The sequence below is a fragment of the Acanthamoeba castellanii genome (assembly GCF_000313135.1).
Source record: "Acanthamoeba castellanii str. Neff unplaced genomic scaffold scf7180000084645, whole genome shotgun sequence".
Classification (NCBI taxonomy): domain Eukaryota; phylum Discosea; order Longamoebia; family Acanthamoebidae; genus Acanthamoeba; species Acanthamoeba castellanii.
Window position 1 is genome coordinate 1192088 of NW_004457313.1, and position 18983 is coordinate 1211070.

Below are 18983 nucleotides of genomic sequence, written 5' to 3' on the forward strand. Positions count from 1 at the left end.
GAACAGACAACGAGCGAACAGCGAGAGAGAGAGAGAGTGGAGCGCCGCATGTCGCCAACATGCGCGCAACGACGCCCTCTCTCTCGACCAGTGTGTGGCCTCCCCTGCTCTGCCTTACTCTTCTCTTCCTCCAGAAGGTGGAAATACAAAACAAACAAAAAAAAATAATTTATTTATTTCTTGGCGCACCCAAATTGAATTTTCATTACCATTTATAATAATATTAATAATAAGTGGACTGCAAAACGTTGGTGAAGACGTAGAACATGGACCGTGCGGTGTGGGCGGCTGCCTCGGAGAGCCAACGACAGGAAAGGCTCAAAAAAGAGGAGGAAGACAAGCAGCTCGAGGCGGCACGGGCTGCGGAGCACGCGGCCCATATCGCCCGCCTCTGCGCCACCCCGCCGCCCGACGGACTGCCCGACCTCCTCCCCGAAGAGGTCCGCCCTCCCCTCTTCTCTTCATCTCTTTTATTCTCTTCGTTGGTTATGGTTCGGCAATGGAAGGGCTGAACGAGTATGTCTTCTCTTCGCGGGTGCAGCTGTGGGTGCGCATCCTGCAGCACTTGCCGATGCGTTCGTGGAAGAACGTGGCTCGCGTGTGCGTCTTCCTTCGTCGCATCGCACAAGACCAGATGGTGGTACCCGTTCTCCCTCTCACAAACGACACACGACACACAGCACAAACACGACACACGCGACACGCGACACTCAACTCAATTTCCACCGCGCACGCGCCAGGATCCGGTGGTGCTGTTCAGGCGGAAAAGAGAAGAGGCGCGACTACGCCTGCAAGCGACAGCCCTGGGCTGACCTACGCTGTAGTAGACCGGTTCTGTGTTTATTATTGTCAGCGATTATTATAATTAATTTGTTGTTGTTGTGGGGCAGAGGGCGAGGTCATGCCATCGTGCTCGCACCACCGCCCGCACCATCGAGAAGGGACTCGAGGAAGGCCAGCACGGCCTCCATGGTTGGTCGCCGGTCGGGCACCCCGTGCCAGCACTTCTTGACCATCTTCTTGAACTCGTGCGGGCAGTCGCCGGGGATCTGCGGCCGACGGCCCTCGAGCACGTCGAGCGACACGCCCATGAAGTTGCGCCCGGCGTAGGGTTGCTTCCGCGTCAGCACCTCCCACATGATCACCCCGAACGAGAACACGTCGGCCTTCTCGGTGTAGCGATCGCCGCGGATGACCTCGGGCGCGGTCCAGCAGGGCGAGCCGCAGCGGGTCATGGTCACGTTCTCCTCCTTGATGCGCGCAAACCCGAAGTCGGCCACCTTCACGTTCCGGTTCTCGTCGACCAGCAGGTTCGACGGCTTCAGGTCGCGGTGCACGATCACCGGGTGCAGTGGGTGCGGGTAGTTGATCCCGAGCGCCGCCGAGCGGAGCAGCCGCAGCTTCTGCTGCCACGGGAGCTTGATGGCGTTGTCGAGTAGGATCTCCTTGAGCGAGCCCTGCTTGACGAACTCGGTCACGATGCACAGGTTGGGCCGCTTGACGCAGGCGCCGATGAAGAGCACGATGTTGGGGTGGTGCAGCTCCGAGAGGAAGGCCATCTCCGCGCGGAACTCGAGCATGCGCCGCTCGTCCAGCTTCTGCTTGATGAACCGCTTCACCGCCACCTCCACGCCCTTCCACACGCCCTTGTAGACCATGCCGTACGAGCCCATGCCCACCTGCTTGCCCATCGTGACCTCCTTGAAGTCGAGGATCCAGCGCACCATGTTGGCCGACGTGAGGAAGTTGTCCTCCTTGAACATCATGCCCTCGCCCACCTCCGTCTGCAGCTCCTGGGACTCCTCCATCTTCGTCGTCGTCGTCACGCCGCCGAAGAACCTCGCCTGCAGTCCGTCCGCCTTCACGTCGTATAGCTTTATCCCTGTGTTTTTCCGAGTTGTGAGCGCACAAGCACACACCGCACACGCGCACCGCACACGCACACGCACACACGCCACACAGCCCTGTGTCCCCCCCCCCCGAGATGTGAGCGCACATGCGCACACGACTGGACACGCACCGGTAGGGAAATCGGGGGTCTCGAACTTGCCCACGCAGGTGGCCTTCTCGAGGAGCGCCTCGTCGGCGAACCGCAGCTGCTCGAGAGCGACCTCCGACGCGAGGATCTGGCCGCCGTGCGCGAGCGAAGTGATGCGCGCTGCGGCGTTGACCGTCGCGCCCACGTACTCGACGCGCCGGGACTTGGGGTCGCGCACCAGCTTGGCCTCGCCGACGTGGACGCCCATGCGCACGCGCAGGCCGCGGAAGATGACGCGGTTGTCGGTGTCGCCCCACTCCTCGGCCGCGCCCGGGTGCTCGAGCAGGGCCTCGGGCCACTCGACCTTGACCAGCTCCTGCTGGGCCTCGGAGCACCACCCGACCGCGTTGACCGCGTTGGTGAACACCATGCAGAAGGAGCCCTCGCCGCTGTTGCGCTCGCGCACCAGCATGGCCTCGTAGCCGCTCCACCGCTTGAGCAAGTCGCGCAGGACTTGGTTGTGCAGCAGCGTCGCGTCGCGCATGGCCTGCGCGTTGAACTCCCAGAGCGTGGAGGCGCGGGTGACGTCGGTGAACACGATCGCCACCCGGCCGTCGGGCACCGGCGCGCGGTCGATCGTGCGCGTGAGCCGCGCGATATCGCCCATCTCCGACGACGCGGTTGAAGAGCGCCCGCCGGCGCTGGCCTCCAAGCCCCGCATCGAGCGGCTGTGGTTGGCCCACTTGCCGTTGGGCAGCTTGAAGATGTTGCCGGACGCGCTGCTCGAGTTGTTGGACGAGGTATGCGACGTATGGCTCACGGACTGGTCGCCGACGATGGCGCTGAGGCGGGTCATGATCTCGAGGAACGTGGGCCGAATGCCCGAGTCGTAGTGCCAGCAGTTGGTGATGAGGGTGGTAAAGTCGGCTGGCGCGTCCTCGGGCACGGTGGGCCGCAGCTGGTCGCGGATGACCGCCACCGCCACCGCCGCCGGGCTGAGGGTTTCGTAGGGCTGTTGCCGAGTGAGGAGCTCCCACATGATTATGCCTGTGCCACCAGCCGCGGCTCAATCAGTACGCACGCACGCACGCACGCACTATCGCACACGCACACGCACACGCACACGCACACGCACACGCACACGCACTACCGCACACGCACACGCACACGCACACGCACACTCACACGCACACGCACACGCACACGCCGTACCGAAAGAGTATACGTCGGCGAGAGCGTAGTCGATGTCCTTGGCCTCGTTGAGCACTTCGGGCGCGGTCCAGTGGATGCTCATCTGATGGGCCGGTCCGTGGTTATTCTTGGCGTCCTCCTTGAACTGGGTGAGACCGAAGTCGGAGACCTTGACGTTCCACTTGTTGTCGAGCAGCAGGTTGAGCGACTTGAGGTCGCGGTGCACGATGCCCGACGAGTGCAGGAAGTGCATGCCCTTGGCCGCCTGGTACGCCATCTTCACCTTCAGCGCTAACGGCAGCTCCGGGATGAGCTCGTTGTGCAGCAGCTGCGCACACACCACAACCGTTACATGATTGGCATTGGTTGATAAAAGCTAAAAGCTAAAAGAGGTGGAGCTGATTGGCGCGAGTGGATTGCCAAGGGAAGCGGTACGTCATAGAGGGAACCGAGAGCCATCAGCTCCATGACGATGCACATCTTGGGCTTCTTGGTCGACGCGGCCATGAACAGCACCACGTTGGGATGCCGCAACGCCGTCATCACTCGCACCTGTTGTCAACACACACACACACACACACACAAGGTGATTGCGTCATCGCTCAATCTTGTGAGTGATGACACTGGTGGTGCGGGTGAGAGGGCGCGTGCGTACCTCTTCGACGAAGCTCCGCTCCATCTCCTTGTTGACATCCTCCATGATGAGGAACTTGACGGCGACCTCAGTGCCGCGCCACTTGGCCCGGTAGACCTCGCCGTAGCCGCCAGTGCCCAGGTGCTCCTCGAGCTCGAGCTCGTTGGGGTCGATCTCCCACTGGTCGCGCTGCCCGCGGCTCCGGCGCCAGGCCACCGCCAGGACGCACAGAACCACGAGCCCGAGCAGCAGGACGATAGCCACCGAAGGGATCACCGCGCCCAGCACCGCCGCGAGCGCCGTCGAGTCCAGCCCAGACGACGAGCTCGCCTCCTTAACTGCGTGCGCGCAGAAAGTCCCCTCCCAGCCCTTGTTGCACTGCACCACCACCACCACGAAGTGGTTAGAGGTCGGAGGCTCCAGAAGGCCGCTAAGTTTCAAGGGGGTGGGGAAGTACAAGGCAGCTGCCGTTGAAGCAGGTGCCGCGGTCGGAGCAGATGGTGCCGTTATCGATGCAGCCGGCCAGCGGACTGACGGCCTTGCCGTCGCACGTGACCGCCTTGATTTGGTTCAGCAGATGGGCGAGGAGCGGCTTGTGAGTCCCGGGGACCGCCATCGAGTACCTATGCGCACCGTGGTCAGCCCAGACACCACCTTTTCTGGCCATCGCGTCGATGGGTGATCTGGTACCTTACTGCCGTACTGGCCGCGACGGCTTCGGTCTGCGACCAGTAGACCCACTCCACCAGGGCCTTGGCCTTGGTGCAGTCCTGCATAGAGGTAGTCCTGAACAGCAGCGAAAAGAACCCCACGACCGGCCAGCTCGCCTCTCCTGAGTCTGTCCACGCCAATCGGGGATGAGTGCGGTGCAGTTTGATTGCGATTGGCGGGGCAGCAGGTACCGAGAAGGACGGACTCGTCGGTCGATGTGAGGCTTGCGAGCGCGGCGTGGATGTTGGCCGGCTCGGCGCTGGAGACGTTGCCGGCCGCGTTCAGTAGCCGGGCCTGGCCCAAGAAGAGCTGGTAGTCGCGGTACTCTCCGCTCACCAGCCACGCCAGACTATAGAGCGTGTCTGCGGCGGTGGATGCCACCGCGCTTGGCGCAGCGTACACGACCCGGTCGGGCAGGTCCTCGACGGGATAGTGCACAGACTCTCCGGACCCCACCTGTGCGTGCGTGCGATGAGTCACGGTGCCAGAGAGAAGAGAGAATGGCCGGCGCCCGCGCACCGTTGATTCGAAGTCAGAAGAGACGAGGCTCAGCGCCTGAGTGATCAAGAGCGTCGCGCTGCAGGGCGTCGATGGCAGCACCAGCTTGATGAGCGCGTTGGGCAGGGCTATACTGGGGTTGAGCGCCGCGATGGCGGTGTCGTTCCACCACGCCACCTGGTTGAGCATGATCTGCGCCAGAAGCTCCAGAGACAAAGTCATGTTGACCGGTTGTAGGACCGGCCCACCGACAATCTGCGCCACCGAGCCACAGACGTTATAATCACGCAGGTCGCGATGGAACAGGAAAAAGCGCGCACCCGATACGCGGGGATCAGTGCGTAGGCGTGCATGGCAAACGTCTCTGCGTCTGGAATCTGCAGCTTCTGGTCAGCGGTGAGCCCAGAGCCCACAAGCCCAAAGTCGATGGTTCCTAAAGGCAATGGACAAAGCCGTCAGCAATCACCGTGCAGCCGCTTGGAATGTTGGGATCACGACGAACCCTTTGCCACCAGCTCGACGGTGGTCGATTCATCGCCAGCGCAATATTTGACCTGGAACTGTGGGTCATAGTTTGCGTAGACGTTGGCCAAGTCGGGCAGGGCTTGCTGCTGCGGACCTAAGGCGACCGACCACGCCACGCCGAGGCTCCGCTCTCCATCGCAGAGCAGGGTGCCCAAGAGGTCGATTATTTGTTTCTTGTACGGCAACGTCAACGGCACCTGTGCAGCACCACGATCACATTTGAATGCGAGATCGTGAGCACCATGTGAGTTTGGCCACTCAGGAGCCCAAGCGCAACGCACCCATCCTAAATCTTCAGCCCACGATGCGATCTGGTACACACGGGTACACACGAACACACACGGGCAAATTGTAAGCAATAGAAGGTGAAAGAGGCTGATGGCGGGGCGACTGTTACCTGGTCATTAATTTGGATCCAGGCGAGGAGCTGCTCTGCTTCTCTGATGAGAGGGCAGAGGTCGGCGTCCGACGATACTAATCCTGCGCCCAGGAACATGATGTACGAGAAGGGCCATGCGTCATCGGCTCCCGCGTCGTCGATGCTCACGAGCAGGTCACCCGCTGTAGTATAGACCATACCAGCAATTATGTGGCTGGCCTGATGAAAAAAGAGCCTGAGAACTCACCTGAAACGCTGTCGCTGACGTTGGTCAAGGCAGCGCGCATCGTGTGAACGGACGCCTCCACTACGTGGCCCGCCCGATTCTTCATCGACGCCACAGTCAGCTCCGGAGAATGCTGCAAGGCAATCGGCTGTTCGATGATCCCCAGCGTGTAGTTGGTGTCCTGTTGTCGCGCGAGGAAGCGAAAAAGTATGGGTGTAAGCCTCGGGGGACACTGGTGCTGGTCGTTGCGGTCGTACGGTTACTGCTTGGGCGACGGCGGAAGTGGACGCGACCGCCAAGAGCCGGCCTTCGACGGCCACGGCCAGGCTACTGAAGTTGCGCGACGCACTCGTGAACGCGTCGCAGAAGTCAGTGTCGAACGAACACACCACCTTGCCAAAGAAGATCGACAGATCGGCCACGCTGGGCGGCATGACCAAGACGATGTCCTTCTCTGGCAGGGTCGCGCTGGGATTGAGCGTGCTGATGCGTGAGTCATTCCACATCCGGATAGTGCCCAGCCAGATCGCGGCAACCGTTGGTCGGTCCAGCACCTGGCCACGTGTGGCACACCAGCGAGAGTGAGCGCTTCGAACCACGTCAGCACACGGCCAGAACCCGAGGGGTCTACCAGAATGTGAGAGCCCAGCTCGGGTAGGTTGTAGGGCAGCACGACCGAGCTGGCAAAGATGGGAAGTACGGTGAGACCGACGGGCGGGAAGGCAGCGACGGTCGGTGCTGAGCGCCGCCACCAGACCCTGGCCCAAAGCCTGCACCGCCTGCCCGAAGGTGGGCGTCGGGAAGTACTGCAGAGACAAAATGTCCTGTGTTGCCCCCCCCCCAGGCCACCACGGTTACTGTGTACACATAACACGAGCGTAGGTGTTCTACTCGCACCTTTTTGCAGCGGTAGCCCTCCGATACTCGGGTCCATATGGCTGAGTTGGTGGTACCCCCACCAGCGAATGTGACCCCCTCCACTCCTGTCCCCTCAGCCTTCAGTCCGCCGTACTACGCATCATAGATTGCAAAAAAGAAAATGCGGAAAAAATAGAAAGAAAAACACACCAAGACGGGGCAGGGAGAAGGCAGCGATGAAGAAGAGAGCGAGGGTGGTGAGCGCGAATCGATGAATCATCATTATCTCGGCGTCACCGCGGCCACTTGGTGTTAGTGTGAAAGAGATAAAAAAAGGGCGGGACGACACAGTTGCTGATTTGCGCCGGCGGCCCTGGATTGCGGTGTAGCACGAGGGCTGGATCAGCTTTCAGCCATCCCATGGGCGCTCCTGCACTACCAATCGGTTGCTACGCACACCTAAAACCAGTCGACCTCGTGTTGAGGTGCACCTCGATCCTGTCTGATCTGCCAAGCTTTCCCTAAAACAGGGACAATTTTTTCCCTTTGCGTTTGGGCAAGTAACCGACCGTGTGGTCTCGCTCATTGTTTGGCCTTGACTGAGAAAAGTTGAGAGCCAACATATACACCAATGCGTAAATGTGATGTGTTGTATATTCTATGTTGTTCTATGTGGTTGTTGTTTACACGATTTCGCCTCCGCTGCCGTGGCACTGGGCGAGGTGGTCTTCGAGCAGCTCGATGACGTCCTCCATGGCCGGCCGCTTGTTGGGGTCCGAGTGCCAGCACTTCTTGATGAGCTTGGCAAAGTCCTGCGGCGTGTCGGGTGGCACCTGCGGGCGGCGGCCCTCGAGCACGTCGAGCGACACGTCCATGAAGTTGCGTCCGGCGTAGGGCTGGCGCCGAGTGAGCACCTCCCACATGATGATGCCGAACGAGAACAGATCGGCCTTCTCCGAGTACTTCTGTCCCTGGATGATCTCGGGCGCGGTCCAGCAGGGCGTGCCGCAGCGGGTCATGGTCGCGTTGTCCTCCTTGATGCGCGCGAACCCGAAGTCGGCCACCTTCACGTTGCCATTGTCGTCCACCAGCAGGTTGGAGGGCTTCAGGTCGCGATGCACGATCACCGGCTGCAGCGAGTGGAGGTAGTCGACGCCGAGCGCGGCAGAGCGCATGAGGCTCAGCTTCTGGCCCCACGAAAGCTTGATGCTGGTGTTGGAGATGATGTCCTTGAGCGAGCCCTGGCGCACGTACTCGGTCACGATGCACATGTTCGGCTGGCGCACGCAGGCGCCGATGAAGAGCACGATGTTGGGGTGGTGCAGCTCCGACAGGAAGGCCATCTCGGCGCGGAACTCGAGCATGCGCCGCTCGTCCAGCTTCTGCTTGATGAACCGCTTCACCGCCACCTCGACGCCCTTCCACTTGCCGCGGTAGACGATGCCGTACGACCCCATGCCGATCTGCTTGCCCAGCTGGATCTCGTCGTAGTTGATGATCCACCGGCACAGGTTGGCCGACGTGAGCGACGAATCCTCCTTGAACATGAGCCCGTCGCCCACGACCGACTGCACCTCGCTGTCCGACGACACGTGCGACCGCACCGAGCCGCCGGAGCTGTAGCTCTCCACCGAGCTGTGGGAGCTGCGGGAGCTGCGCGACAGGCTGGCCCCGCCGCGGATCTCCTTGTCCTGCGTCACGCCGCCGAAGAACCGGGCCTCGAGGCCCGTCGCGCGCAGCTCGTAGAGCTTCTCGCCCTGGATCAGGTCCGGTATACTGAACTTGCCCAGGTACAGGATGCGGTTCTTCTCCTGGGCGAGAGGCGTGTCGCGCAGGCGCTCGTAGACGTCGCGCGACAGCAGGATCTGGCCGCCGTGGGTGAGGGCCGTGATGCGGGTGGCCATGGTCACCGTCGGACCCGAGTACTCGACACGCCGGGTCTTGACGTCCTTGATGGCCTTGGGAGTGCCCAGGTGGACACCCATGCGCACGCGGAGGCCCTTGAAGAGAACCTTGTCGTCGGTGTCGCCCCACTCCTCGACCGCGCCCGGGTGCTCGAGCAGCGAGCGCGGCCAGTCGATGGTGAGCAGCAGGCGCTGGGCGTCCATGCACCAGTTGACGGCGTCTATCGGGTCCTGGAAGGCCATGCAGAACGACCCCTCGCCCGAGTTGCGGTCGCGGATGAAAATTACCTCGTAGCCGCGGTGCTTGCGCAGGATCGAGCGCAGGGCCTCGTTGTGCAGCAGCGTCGCGTCGCGCATGGCGTTGGGGTCGTACTCCCAGAGCGAGGCGGCGCGCGTGATGTCGGTGAACACGATCGTCACCTCGCCCTCGGGCGGTCGCACCGCGTCGCGGTCCTCCAGGCGCCGCCCGGTCCGCGAGGCCTTGGAGCTGGCCCGCGACCCGCCGCTGCTCTTGGACGACACCGAACCGCGGTCGGACGGTAGTGTCCACGACGAGTTGGACCGCGGGATCTTGGGCTTGTTGCTGGTGCCGGTGGCCGACGACGACGACGAGCGCGAGGTGAACATGGCCGTGCTTGAGTCGCCGTGCATGGACGAGAGGCGGGTCATGATTTCGAGGAAGGTCGGGCGGATGGTGGGGTCCTGGTGCCAGCACGAGACCATCAGCTCAACGTAGTCCGGCTGCGTGTCGCCCTCCACTTCCATCAGCGTCGGTCGCAGGTTGTCCCTGATCACGGCCACGGCCACCGCGGCCGGGCTCAGTCCGGCGTAGGGCTGTCGCCTGGTCATCAACTCCCACAAAATGATGCCTGTAAAGAGGGTCAACGACGGTCATTCGACGTCAACGATGGTCGTCAATCAAACAACTGTTTGTCAAGCGTGGTCAGCGTACCAAACGAGTACACATCGGCGAGGATGTAATCGATCTCGGGCGACTCGTTGAGGATCTCGGGCGCGGTCCAGTGGAGACTGCCCTGGGCGTCCTTGGCGCCGGACTTCTTCATCTCCTCGCGGAACCGGGTGAGGCCAAAGTCGGAGACCTTGACGTTCCACTTGTTGTCGAGCAGCAGGTTGAGCGACTTGAGGTCGCGGTGCACGATGCCCGACGAGTGCAGGAAGTGCATGCCCTTGGCCGCCTGGTACGCCATCTTGGCCTTGAGCGTGAACGGCAGCTCCGGGATGAGCTCGTTGTGCAGCAGCTGTAGCCCACCACCACCCAACAGGAACCGGTTTAGCCACAACAAGTGGAGAAAGGGGCCGTGCAAGGAAGACGCGTCTCGGTCAGTACCTCGTAGAGCGAGCCCAGGGCCATGTACTCCATGACGATGCACATCTTGGGCGGCTTGGTGCAGGCGGCCATGAACAGCACCACGTTGGGATGCCGCAGCGCGGTCATCACGCGCACCTCTTCGATGAAGCTGCGGGCGGTGTCCTTGCCGAAGGCCGCCGGCGGGATCATCTTGACGGCGACCTCGGTGCCCCTCCAGCGCGCGCGGTACACCTCGCCGTAGCCGCCGGCGCCGAGCGGATCGCCCATCTCGAGCTCGTCGGTGGAGATCTCCCAGTCGTTGCGGCCGCCGCCCTTCTTGCGGGCGAAGCAGCAGAGGCACGCGATGACGCAGGCCATGATGAGCAGAATGATGCCCACGACCGGCAGCGCGATGCCGAGCGACAGCGCCAGGGTCGTGCCCGTGTCGTCGGAGCTGGAGGAGTTGGACTGGCAGTAGCTGCCCGAGAAGCCGTTGTCGCACTGGCAGCGCGAGTTGACGCACACGCCGTGGTCGCTACACACCATGTCGTTCATGATGCACGAGTAGACCGAGCTGGCCGGCTGGCCGTTGCACCGCACGCGCGACAGCTGCGAGACCATCCTGCGCTTGATCGCGCTCGACTTGCTGGCGACGACGACAAAGTTACGGTCGGCCGCCAAGTCGGCGGTCGTGCTCGACTGGGACCACCACATGAAGTCGTACAGTGCGCGCGCCTTCACGCAGTCGCCCGTGGTGACCGTGTGCGCGATCAGGGAATTGAAGGTGACGACAGGATATCCGCTCGGTTCCGGACCTAAAAGATTCCGAAAGAGGTCAGCACCAATCGCGTTTGGGCGCTGAGTCTAGCCATTGGCCGATTGGAGCAAGGCTGACGCACCCCAGATGGCGCGCAGGTTGGTGATGTCGGCGTCCTGCAGGGCCGCGGTGGTGGCCGCCGTGGTCGGCTGCACGGCCTTACCGGCGGCGTTGACGATGGCCGCCTCGCGCAGCTTGCGCTGAGTGATGATCTGGCCCGCCGAGGCGAACACGAACGAGTAGGGGTTCGCCGCCACATAGGGGATCGTCACCGTCGACGTGCCGGTCATCAGCGTACTGCAGCGGTTGCAGTGTCAGCTTCGTGCAGTCACTCGGGGCTCCAGCACAGAGGAATGGTTGACGTACGAGCTGTTGCTGCCCACGACCGGGAAGGGATCAGGGTAGCCGGTTACGCCCACCGTGGAATTCCAGTTACGCACGGCTTCGGCCAGGACCTGGGTCCACACCTGGGTGACGACCGAGAAGCCCGAGGAGAAGACGGGCATGATCTCGCGGTCGGGGAGAAGGTCCTCGATGGTGGGGTTGAGCGTCAGGATGGCTTCGTCGCGCCAGTTCGTGATCGTGTTCCGCAGGATGCCCGCCACCACGTTCATGTTCAGGACCAGAATGCCCTTGTTGAGAATCTCGGGCAGCTGCGTGTGCGAGAGAGTCTAGGGTCAGACACGTAACAAGCCCAACCCTTCAGTGTGGTCGTGCGTACGTTGTAGACAAAGACCATGGGGAAGGCCGTGATGGTGAACAGCTCCACGTCCTCGCCGATCTCGTGGAGCGTCTCTTGGCTCAACACGTAGCTCGTGGCGCCAAAGTCGACGTCATCTGATCATAGGCAAACATTAATCAACAACTGTCATATTGCAAAAAGGTATAAGGCGGCGCTGGTGTACCATCCTGCATGGCGGTGATGGCGGCGGCGGTGGTGCTGTCAAAGTACTTCTGGACGTAGGAACTGGTGGAGTACTCCTGAGCCCAATCGTAGAAGGCGGAGAGGGGTCCGCCCGTGCCGATGAGGTAGGCCACGGTGAGGGCCTGTTGGTCTTGGCACTGGAGCAGGACGAGCAGGTCGATCAAGCGCTTCTTGTAGGCGATGGTGAGCGGCGCCCAGCCGTTGGTCTGGAGCGTGGTCTCCGTCTGGCCATTGGTGGCCACCCAGGCCAGGATCTCCAGGAACTGCTTCAACGGAGTACAGTCCTGCTAGCGCAATGGAAGACGAGTAACAAGAAATGCAATAGCCTTTAGTAAGAGCGAAGACGAAAGCGAAGACGAAAGCGAAAACGAGGTAAGAAGGTATTGGTACTGTTGTGTTGGTGTTGTTGAGCACGCCGACGAGGGAGACGTAGGGCATGGGCCACGTGTTGGTGCCATTGCCATCGATGATGTCGGCCGACAGGTCTCCTTCTTTCGCCCATTAAGATGGGTAGGGGTTAGGCATCGCCCCACATAAACAATCCACGCACACAATGCAGGACAACGAGAGAGCCAGTAATGCAAACCTTGGTGGACAGTTTCAATGAAGTCGTTCATGGCCGACTGCACGTTGGCGGCGGTGGGCTGGACAATATTGCCCGCCCTGTTCACCATGGCGGCGTAGCTCATGTTGGATTGTTGAAGGAAGGCCGGATAGTCGATGTACGTGATGCTGTAGGCATTGTTCTGAGATTACACCATTTACATTCGTCAACACATTAACCACAATACCACTACTGTAGCCGCCACCAATATCATCAGCGCATCACACCAGGGGGGGCGAAGGGGGTACCCTGACGTAATCGAAGCGGTCCGTGGGGTTGTCGAATCGCATGGCCTTGCCATTCTGGGCCGGCGGCAGGCCGGCGAGCAGGCCACCGGCGGCGTTAAGCTGCTGGGCGAATTCGGCGTTGAATATGGAGAGGGCGGTCTTGAACACCTGCGAGCCGGCCGTCCCGATCAGGGTCTCGGTGAAGCTCATGGTGATGGGCACGTCGGGCAGGTCCGACGAGGTGAGGTTCTGGTTGAGCGCCAGGATTGCGGGATCCGCCCACGAGGTGATGGAGCCCATGAATATTTGTGCCAGGGTGTTGCCATCCAATACCTGCATAGAGAATGACACGCGCCTATTAACTCCACCCAATCACACGTGAGTGGTTGGGGGGGGGGCGAGGAGACCAGCTGATAACTCAAACCGGGCAGGTTGTAGGCAACGACGAGGGCCACGCCGGCCAGCGGAACCTGCGTCAGCCCGCTCGGGACGAGGTCTTGCGAGATGGCACTGTCCAGACTCACGAAGTCGGCGTTGCCCGCAGCGAAGGTGGCCAAGGCTGTTTCCGCGGTGGTCTCTTGTGTGTACTGTACCACCACGTTGTCCCTTCGGTACTGGTAGCCTGCATGCCACCGCATTGCAACACCATCCCAAAGATAAGTTAGTTCCCTCCCCTTGGCGCATCTCTTGTGCTTTTTTGGGCCAGTGAAACGAGAAGCGAAGAACGAAAGCGAAACCGGTGGGTTCACCCCTGTGGGAAAAGAACGGGAAAAAATAGAACGAAAAGCGAAGGGCACAAGAAGAGGTGGAAGAAGAAGAGGTACCACTGCTGAGCTGCCGCCACAGGGAAGTGACGGAACCGGAGGAACCGACCCCGGTGATTACGAGGGCTCCTGTGCCTGCTTTCGTGTGAGAAAAGATGTTAGTTTGGGAGGGAAAGAGCATGAACACTTTCATAGACTTGGAAGTAAGTAGGGGCGGGAGTTCGTACCAGCGAGGAGAGAGAAAAATATGAGGGTGCAGAGAAGGAGGAGTGGGCTGCGGCGAAGTACGGCCATCCTGTGTGGGGTCACTGGCGACTACGACCACGAAACTATAGGTACACGGTGCTGATGGCGGCTGGGTCTTCCTCCCGGCCAGGAATCCCTCCTTGTTCAAAAGGCACCACCCGAGACTTGCGGCGGAGTCGGGTGTGGGAGCAGACGTGTCTTGCTGCTGGGCGGGGGGAGACAACAACACTGGAGAACGGGCCACAAGACGCGAACAGACACCCACGCAACACAAGGCGGTAAGACAACCAAATCGTGGTGCCGTATCTCCTGCTGCGATCTTGGGGTAGGGGCTTGCGCTTGGGTGCTTAGTGTGAGCTCACAGTGCCTTGATTAATTTGGAGTTTCCAGTTTTCTGCGAGTTTGGTCCGCTCCGGTTGGTAGCCAGGTCGATTCTCGTTACCGAGGTCCCTTCGAACTCTCCGATGGGTGGGCCATTGGCTGGCGTTTTCTCCCCTTCTCCCCCACTTCTCTGCACTTCTGGTCGGCCAGCCAAGTTGAAACACAACGTTGGCGCAGGGGAAAAGGTCCACTTCTTTTTCCTGGCTGACGGCGTGGCCCCTACCAGGACTGGAAAAGGAACTTCAGAGCGAAGGGCACACGCCACACGACACACATGAGCCGCCACGCCGATTACTCGCCTTGGCCCCAAGCCATTCCAACAGATTTTCCTCAACGCGAGAACCCCCTATCGCGCCAGGATTTTTCCTTCTGATTTTAACTCCGAGCCCACCTGGCACTCTCCGGTTGGGAGAAGCTGCACAGTACGATCTTGATCTCCTTCTCCAACGTTGTTGTGTTGCCGCTCGGGGGGGGGGTACAGCCTACTTCTTCTTTTTCTGCCCAGGCCGTCTCCCCTCTTCTTCACTTGGCGATCTGGTTCTTCTTGGCCATGGACTCGCCAGCGGCGGCGAGGGACGACGGGATGTCCATCCGGTCGAAGTGCACCTCCACCAAACTCATCCTGCCCTCCTTCCTGTTCTTGGGCACGAAGTTCTCCAGCACCTGCGCATCACAATTGGTGAGACACTCAGAGACCAGCTTCGTTGTTGTTCGTTGGCACGGCAGCGACGTACATCGTCGAGCTGGTCCTCGGTGAACACCTCGGCGCCCTTGGTGGCTTCGTCCTTGCCGCCGGCGAACACGTAGGGCAGAAGGTGGTAGGCCCACGGCTGGATGTTGTTGTAGAGCGGGTGCCGATCGGTGATGGCTCTGCAGAATTACGGTACGGGCCGGTGAGAACGACAACATGCTGGTGAGCAAGTGCCACAATCATCAGGCGAAAGCACGAACCTCTCGATGGTGTAGCCGTCGTTGTTGATCAAGAACACCACGGGCTTGAGGTTGTTGCGAATGTATGTGGAGAGGTCCTGAGCGGTCACTTGGAACGAGCCGTCACCGACAAACAGCACCACCTCCCGGTCCTGTGTACACACACCATGAACATGAGTCGCGAGAACAACCAGTGCCGCCCAGTTACAATAGTACAATACGATACCGTGTTCTTGAGGGCGATGGCCACGCCGAGGGTGGCGCCGACGGTATAGCCGATGGACCCGTAGAAGATCTGTCCGATGAAGTCGCAGCCCTTGGGCAGAAGGGTCTCGGCCACCGAGAACATCGACACCCCGGTCTCGGCGATCACCACAGAGTTGGGCTGCAGGAAATCGCTCACGCGGTCGAAAAAGCGGCGCAGAGTCGTCTTCTCGCCCTGCAACACAACACGCAACAGTCGTAAGCTATAGCTTACACTCTCGACCTGGTGATGGCGTCAGCTAGTCGGCCGGTGCGTACCTTCTTCATGGCGTGCTTCTCGGCACCGTCGTCCTTGTCACTGTAACGAGCGGGCTTGTGCACGCAGCCGTAGATCGCTCGCTTGATGTCGAGGTTCTCGGGGTCCCTCTTGGTGAGCCTCTCGCTGAGCTGTGCCATGAAGGTGGCGAGCGGGATGTTGTCGTAGCTGTGGAACTTGACGTTGACCTTGTCGTTTGTAGCCGTGATCAACTTCTTCGGCTTAAGGTCCGCCGAAAAGCCTGTACGTTTACGTTCATGTGAGCGAGACGCTTGCAAGAAGGGTTTCACAATTGGTTAAGGATTGATTCAGTTACCTCCGGTGTTGAAGTCCGTCATGAGGGCACCCAGGTAGATGATGCAGTCCGCATTCTCGACGCGGTCCTTCACGTAGGCCCTGCTGCGGTTACCCTCGTAGAGACCGATGAACTGCGGGTGGTCCTCGTCAATGACGGCCTTGCCCATCATCACCGTCACTGTGTCCGATCGTCCGTTAGCATGCCCTAGCCAGTACAGCAGCCGGATCGGGAGTGGGTGAGTTACCGTAGGGGAATCCGCTCTTCTCGAGCAGGTGGCGGAATTGCTTGTGAAGCTTCTTGCGGATGAGCTCCATGTCGGCGATGATGATGGGCTTCTGAGCAGCCTCGACCATCTTGAGGGTTTCCTCCATGCACTCCTCGAGTACCTGGCTGTCCACGTCGATCTCCTTCACAAACTGCTCTTATACAAAAGAACTATGAGCCTTTGCGCAACAGAATGCATCATAAGAGCAGTGCAGGGCCGTACCTTGAAGTTGGGGTCGGGCGCAGCGCACTCGGCATTGCAGATATCACTAACGCCACAAGGTGGTGTGAATTGCAGGTCGATGAGGAGGAGAGACTTCAAGTAATGCGTACGCGGGCAGGCTGATGTAGACGGGGCTCAGCTTGGTGAGACAGACCGACAACACGCGATCTATCTCCCTCGGGGCGCTCTCGGGGTCGTTGAGGATCGTCTGCGCCGAGGTCACATGGGAGAAGATCTTGAAGGGAATGCTGTAGTCACCTGTGTGAGATAACGAAGAGGCCAGGGTCAGAGCATGTGTTAGCTGGCCTTGACCAAGTGCGGGCAGTCCTACCCAGAGTATGGTGCAAAAGCGGCTGCTTCCGCTGGTCCTCGGTGGTGGGCGATCCGCTGATGACCACAACTGTCCGAGAGCAGCAATGTCAGTCAATGAAGCCCAGCCCCAACACACCACGCGAAGAAGGCGCGTACCCGGAATCCTCTCGGCGAAGGAACCGGCCACGGCGTTGAGCGCAGACAACTCGCCCACAGCGTAGGTTGTCGTGACCGCAGCCAAACCCTGCATTGCGTAACCCACACGCATACAACACGACACGTAACAATATGGCGTTAGGACATGCTTCGTCCCACACTTCTCCTGCGAATTTCATGTGGGAATGCGGCGGGGTGATGGGACGTTGCGGACAGCGTAGTCCGCACTGAATCAAAAAAAAAGATGGGGTGCGGGGGTGACCTTGATGCGAGCGTAGCCATCGGCAGCGTAGCCGGCGTTGAGTTCGTTGCAGGTGCCCACGTACTCCATACCGCTCTCGATGACCTGGTTGCAGAAGCCCAGCACGAAGTCGCCGCACACGCCGAACATGTGGTCCACGCCCAGCTGGCGCAGCCTGGTCAGGAGGTAGTCCCCCACCGTCGTCTTGCCATTCTTCGTCGCTTCCATGTTGTGTTGGGTGGTGTTGTGTGTGAGTGAGCTGGAAGAGGCTGCGCGCAGTGTAACTGCGTGCAAACGAATTTGTCGTGTGCACCGTCCCGCCAACCACGATACAAAGGTTCAACGGGTGGTTCTTGTCGAAATGTCTGCGAATTCTATATGACGGAACAACACAGGAAAACGAAAGAAAAGTTGGCAGTAAAAAAAGAGAAAAAGTAATTCACGCCAGAACGATTGAATCAGGGTACTTGACGGTAAATGGAAGAAGAGAAGAAGATAGTGGAGGAGATTGGGGAGAAGGAAGGAGCAGATGCGGCGAATGGCACCCCCTCCCCTTCGCCCTCGAAGAAGAAGCAGAAGCAGGTGCACGGCATCCTCAAGAGCGGCAAGAAGGAAGCCAGGTGTGCCTTCTCCTTTCAACTCATGCCTGCTGAGGTCGATCTATTAAGCATATTCTGTCCTCGATTTGCAGGAACTCAGGAGTCGTCTGGGATGAGGACAATTTGATTTACAATGAATCAAACAAGAGCGCTACGATGAAGATCGACGAACCGCCTACGCCCTATAACAAGGAATACGATTCGGCCGAAGATGATGAAGAGGAGTCCACGTCGTCGTCAGAGAAGGAGAAGGGATCGAAATCGGACGATGATGGCGAGCGCACGTCCAGCGCTACTCGCAGGAATCACAGGGAAGACATCAAGACCGAGGAAGCTGCCCGTGCTCACTTTGATCAAGTGAGCACCGCTCTCGAGGAAAGCAAGCGGCGCCCGGCCAGAACCGCACGACCGCGCTTCTCCAGCGACGAAGACACCACCGAAGATGATGAAGGCGCCGAACACGGTACCGGCCACCCTATCTCTCTTCTTTTGCCTTCTCTTCTAGTCCGGTTGGTGTGCGTCGTCGCTCTGCGGAGCCAGTTGATCCTGTCGTGCTTTATGAATAGTCCTCTCTTCGCCTGTCTGCTGTCGCTGCGTGCTGTTGTTGTTGGCGGAGCCAGGTGACGCTTGATCTGTGGTCTGACGTCTGTTCTCACACAATCGCACAGGAGAGAAGCGCGGCGAGTTTAAGAAGAAGCGCATGCAGCACTACAACGAGTGGAAGAGGCTACAAGAGTTCAGGAGAAGGTACTGCTCGTTTACAAGATGAGGAAAGCTCTACTTTAGGACCAACGTTGTGCCTGACTTGTGTACTCGCCGTAGCCACAGCAACGACGCCAGCGAGGGGGAGGACGACGCGGAGGAAGAAGAGGACGACGACAAAGATAGGGATGACGACGACACCAGGACCGCCAAAGCGCTGAGGACGTAAACATTTCCGACCGCCGATTATCTGACAGGGCTCTCCCACTCTCCTCGCTCTCTTCGTCGCTCGCAAACCCAGTTTCGCATCGGGGCCTAGGGCGCTCACGACTTGTACATTCGCCTGTACACACCCCATATACCGCAAAAACCCTACTTTCACTCGATGTCGTCTCTCTCTTTGCTGCAAGGAGTGTCTACGTGTCCGTCGGCCGTGAGATCCAGGACCAGGCGCCCGTGTGGGCCGTGAACTCCCCTCCCCCTCTCCTCACCTTGTCTTCTCCCGCTTTTCATGGTCATCTCTGCCAGCAACATGCCACGAGCCCAACAACTTTGAGTACT

At 60.0% G+C, this 18983-nt stretch overlaps 5 protein-coding genes across 5 annotated transcripts; 2 read left to right on the forward strand and 3 right to left on the reverse strand.

The window, feature by feature from the left end:
- Nucleotides 1-266: 266 nt before the first annotated feature.
- ACA1_097250 (Fbox domain containing protein) lies at nt 267-812 on the forward strand (the record flags this gene model as incomplete). The annotated part of the gene is made up of 3 exons (XM_004335006.1): nt 267-440; nt 542-640; nt 741-812. The coding sequence occupies 3 exons, from the start codon at nt 267-269 to the stop codon at nt 810-812; spliced, it is 345 nt and encodes a 114-aa protein (XP_004335054.1).
- Nucleotides 813-899: 87 nt separating this feature from the next.
- ACA1_097260 (serine/threonine kinase) lies at nt 900-7076 on the reverse strand (the record flags this gene model as incomplete). The annotated part of the gene is made up of 17 exons (XM_004335007.1): nt 900-1882; nt 2021-3025; nt 3191-3497; nt 3605-3721; nt 3825-4181; nt 4261-4426; nt 4494-4635; nt 4706-4970; nt 5034-5267; nt 5333-5445; nt 5515-5631; nt 5779-5848; nt 5935-6098; nt 6164-6323; nt 6400-6696; nt 6774-6880; nt 7040-7076. 17 exons carry the CDS (start codon nt 7074-7076, stop codon nt 900-902), a joined length of 4641 nt encoding a protein of 1546 aa, XP_004335055.1.
- Nucleotides 7077-7683: 607 nt separating this feature from the next.
- ACA1_097270 (serine/threonine protein kinase) lies at nt 7684-13844 on the reverse strand (the record flags this gene model as incomplete). Its single annotated transcript, XM_004335008.1, has 14 exons — nt 7684-9773; nt 9857-10163; nt 10253-11028; nt 11113-11327; nt 11397-11683; nt 11752-11867; nt 11936-12239; nt 12346-12443; nt 12542-12701; nt 12808-13119; nt 13194-13256; nt 13278-13408; nt 13611-13685; nt 13778-13844. The coding sequence occupies 14 exons, from the start codon at nt 13842-13844 to the stop codon at nt 7684-7686; spliced, it is 5001 nt and encodes a 1666-aa protein (XP_004335056.1).
- An 855-nt stretch (nt 13845-14699) lies between these two features.
- ACA1_097280 (uncharacterized protein) lies at nt 14700-17349 on the reverse strand (the record flags this gene model as incomplete). Its single annotated transcript, XM_004335009.1, has 12 exons — nt 14700-14840; nt 14912-15047; nt 15129-15259; nt 15334-15546; nt 15630-15868; nt 15944-16102; nt 16170-16341; nt 16413-16458; nt 16523-16670; nt 16744-16812; nt 16881-16968; nt 17143-17349. 12 exons carry the CDS (start codon nt 17347-17349, stop codon nt 14700-14702), a joined length of 1749 nt encoding a protein of 582 aa, XP_004335057.1.
- A 249-nt stretch (nt 17350-17598) lies between these two features.
- Nucleotides 17599-18651, forward strand: ACA1_097290 (uncharacterized protein; the record flags this gene model as incomplete). Its single annotated transcript, XM_004335010.1, has 4 exons — nt 17599-17741; nt 17813-18183; nt 18389-18467; nt 18543-18651. The coding sequence occupies 4 exons, from the start codon at nt 17599-17601 to the stop codon at nt 18649-18651; spliced, it is 702 nt and encodes a 233-aa protein (XP_004335058.1).
- Between the last annotated feature and the right edge of the window lie 332 nt (nt 18652-18983).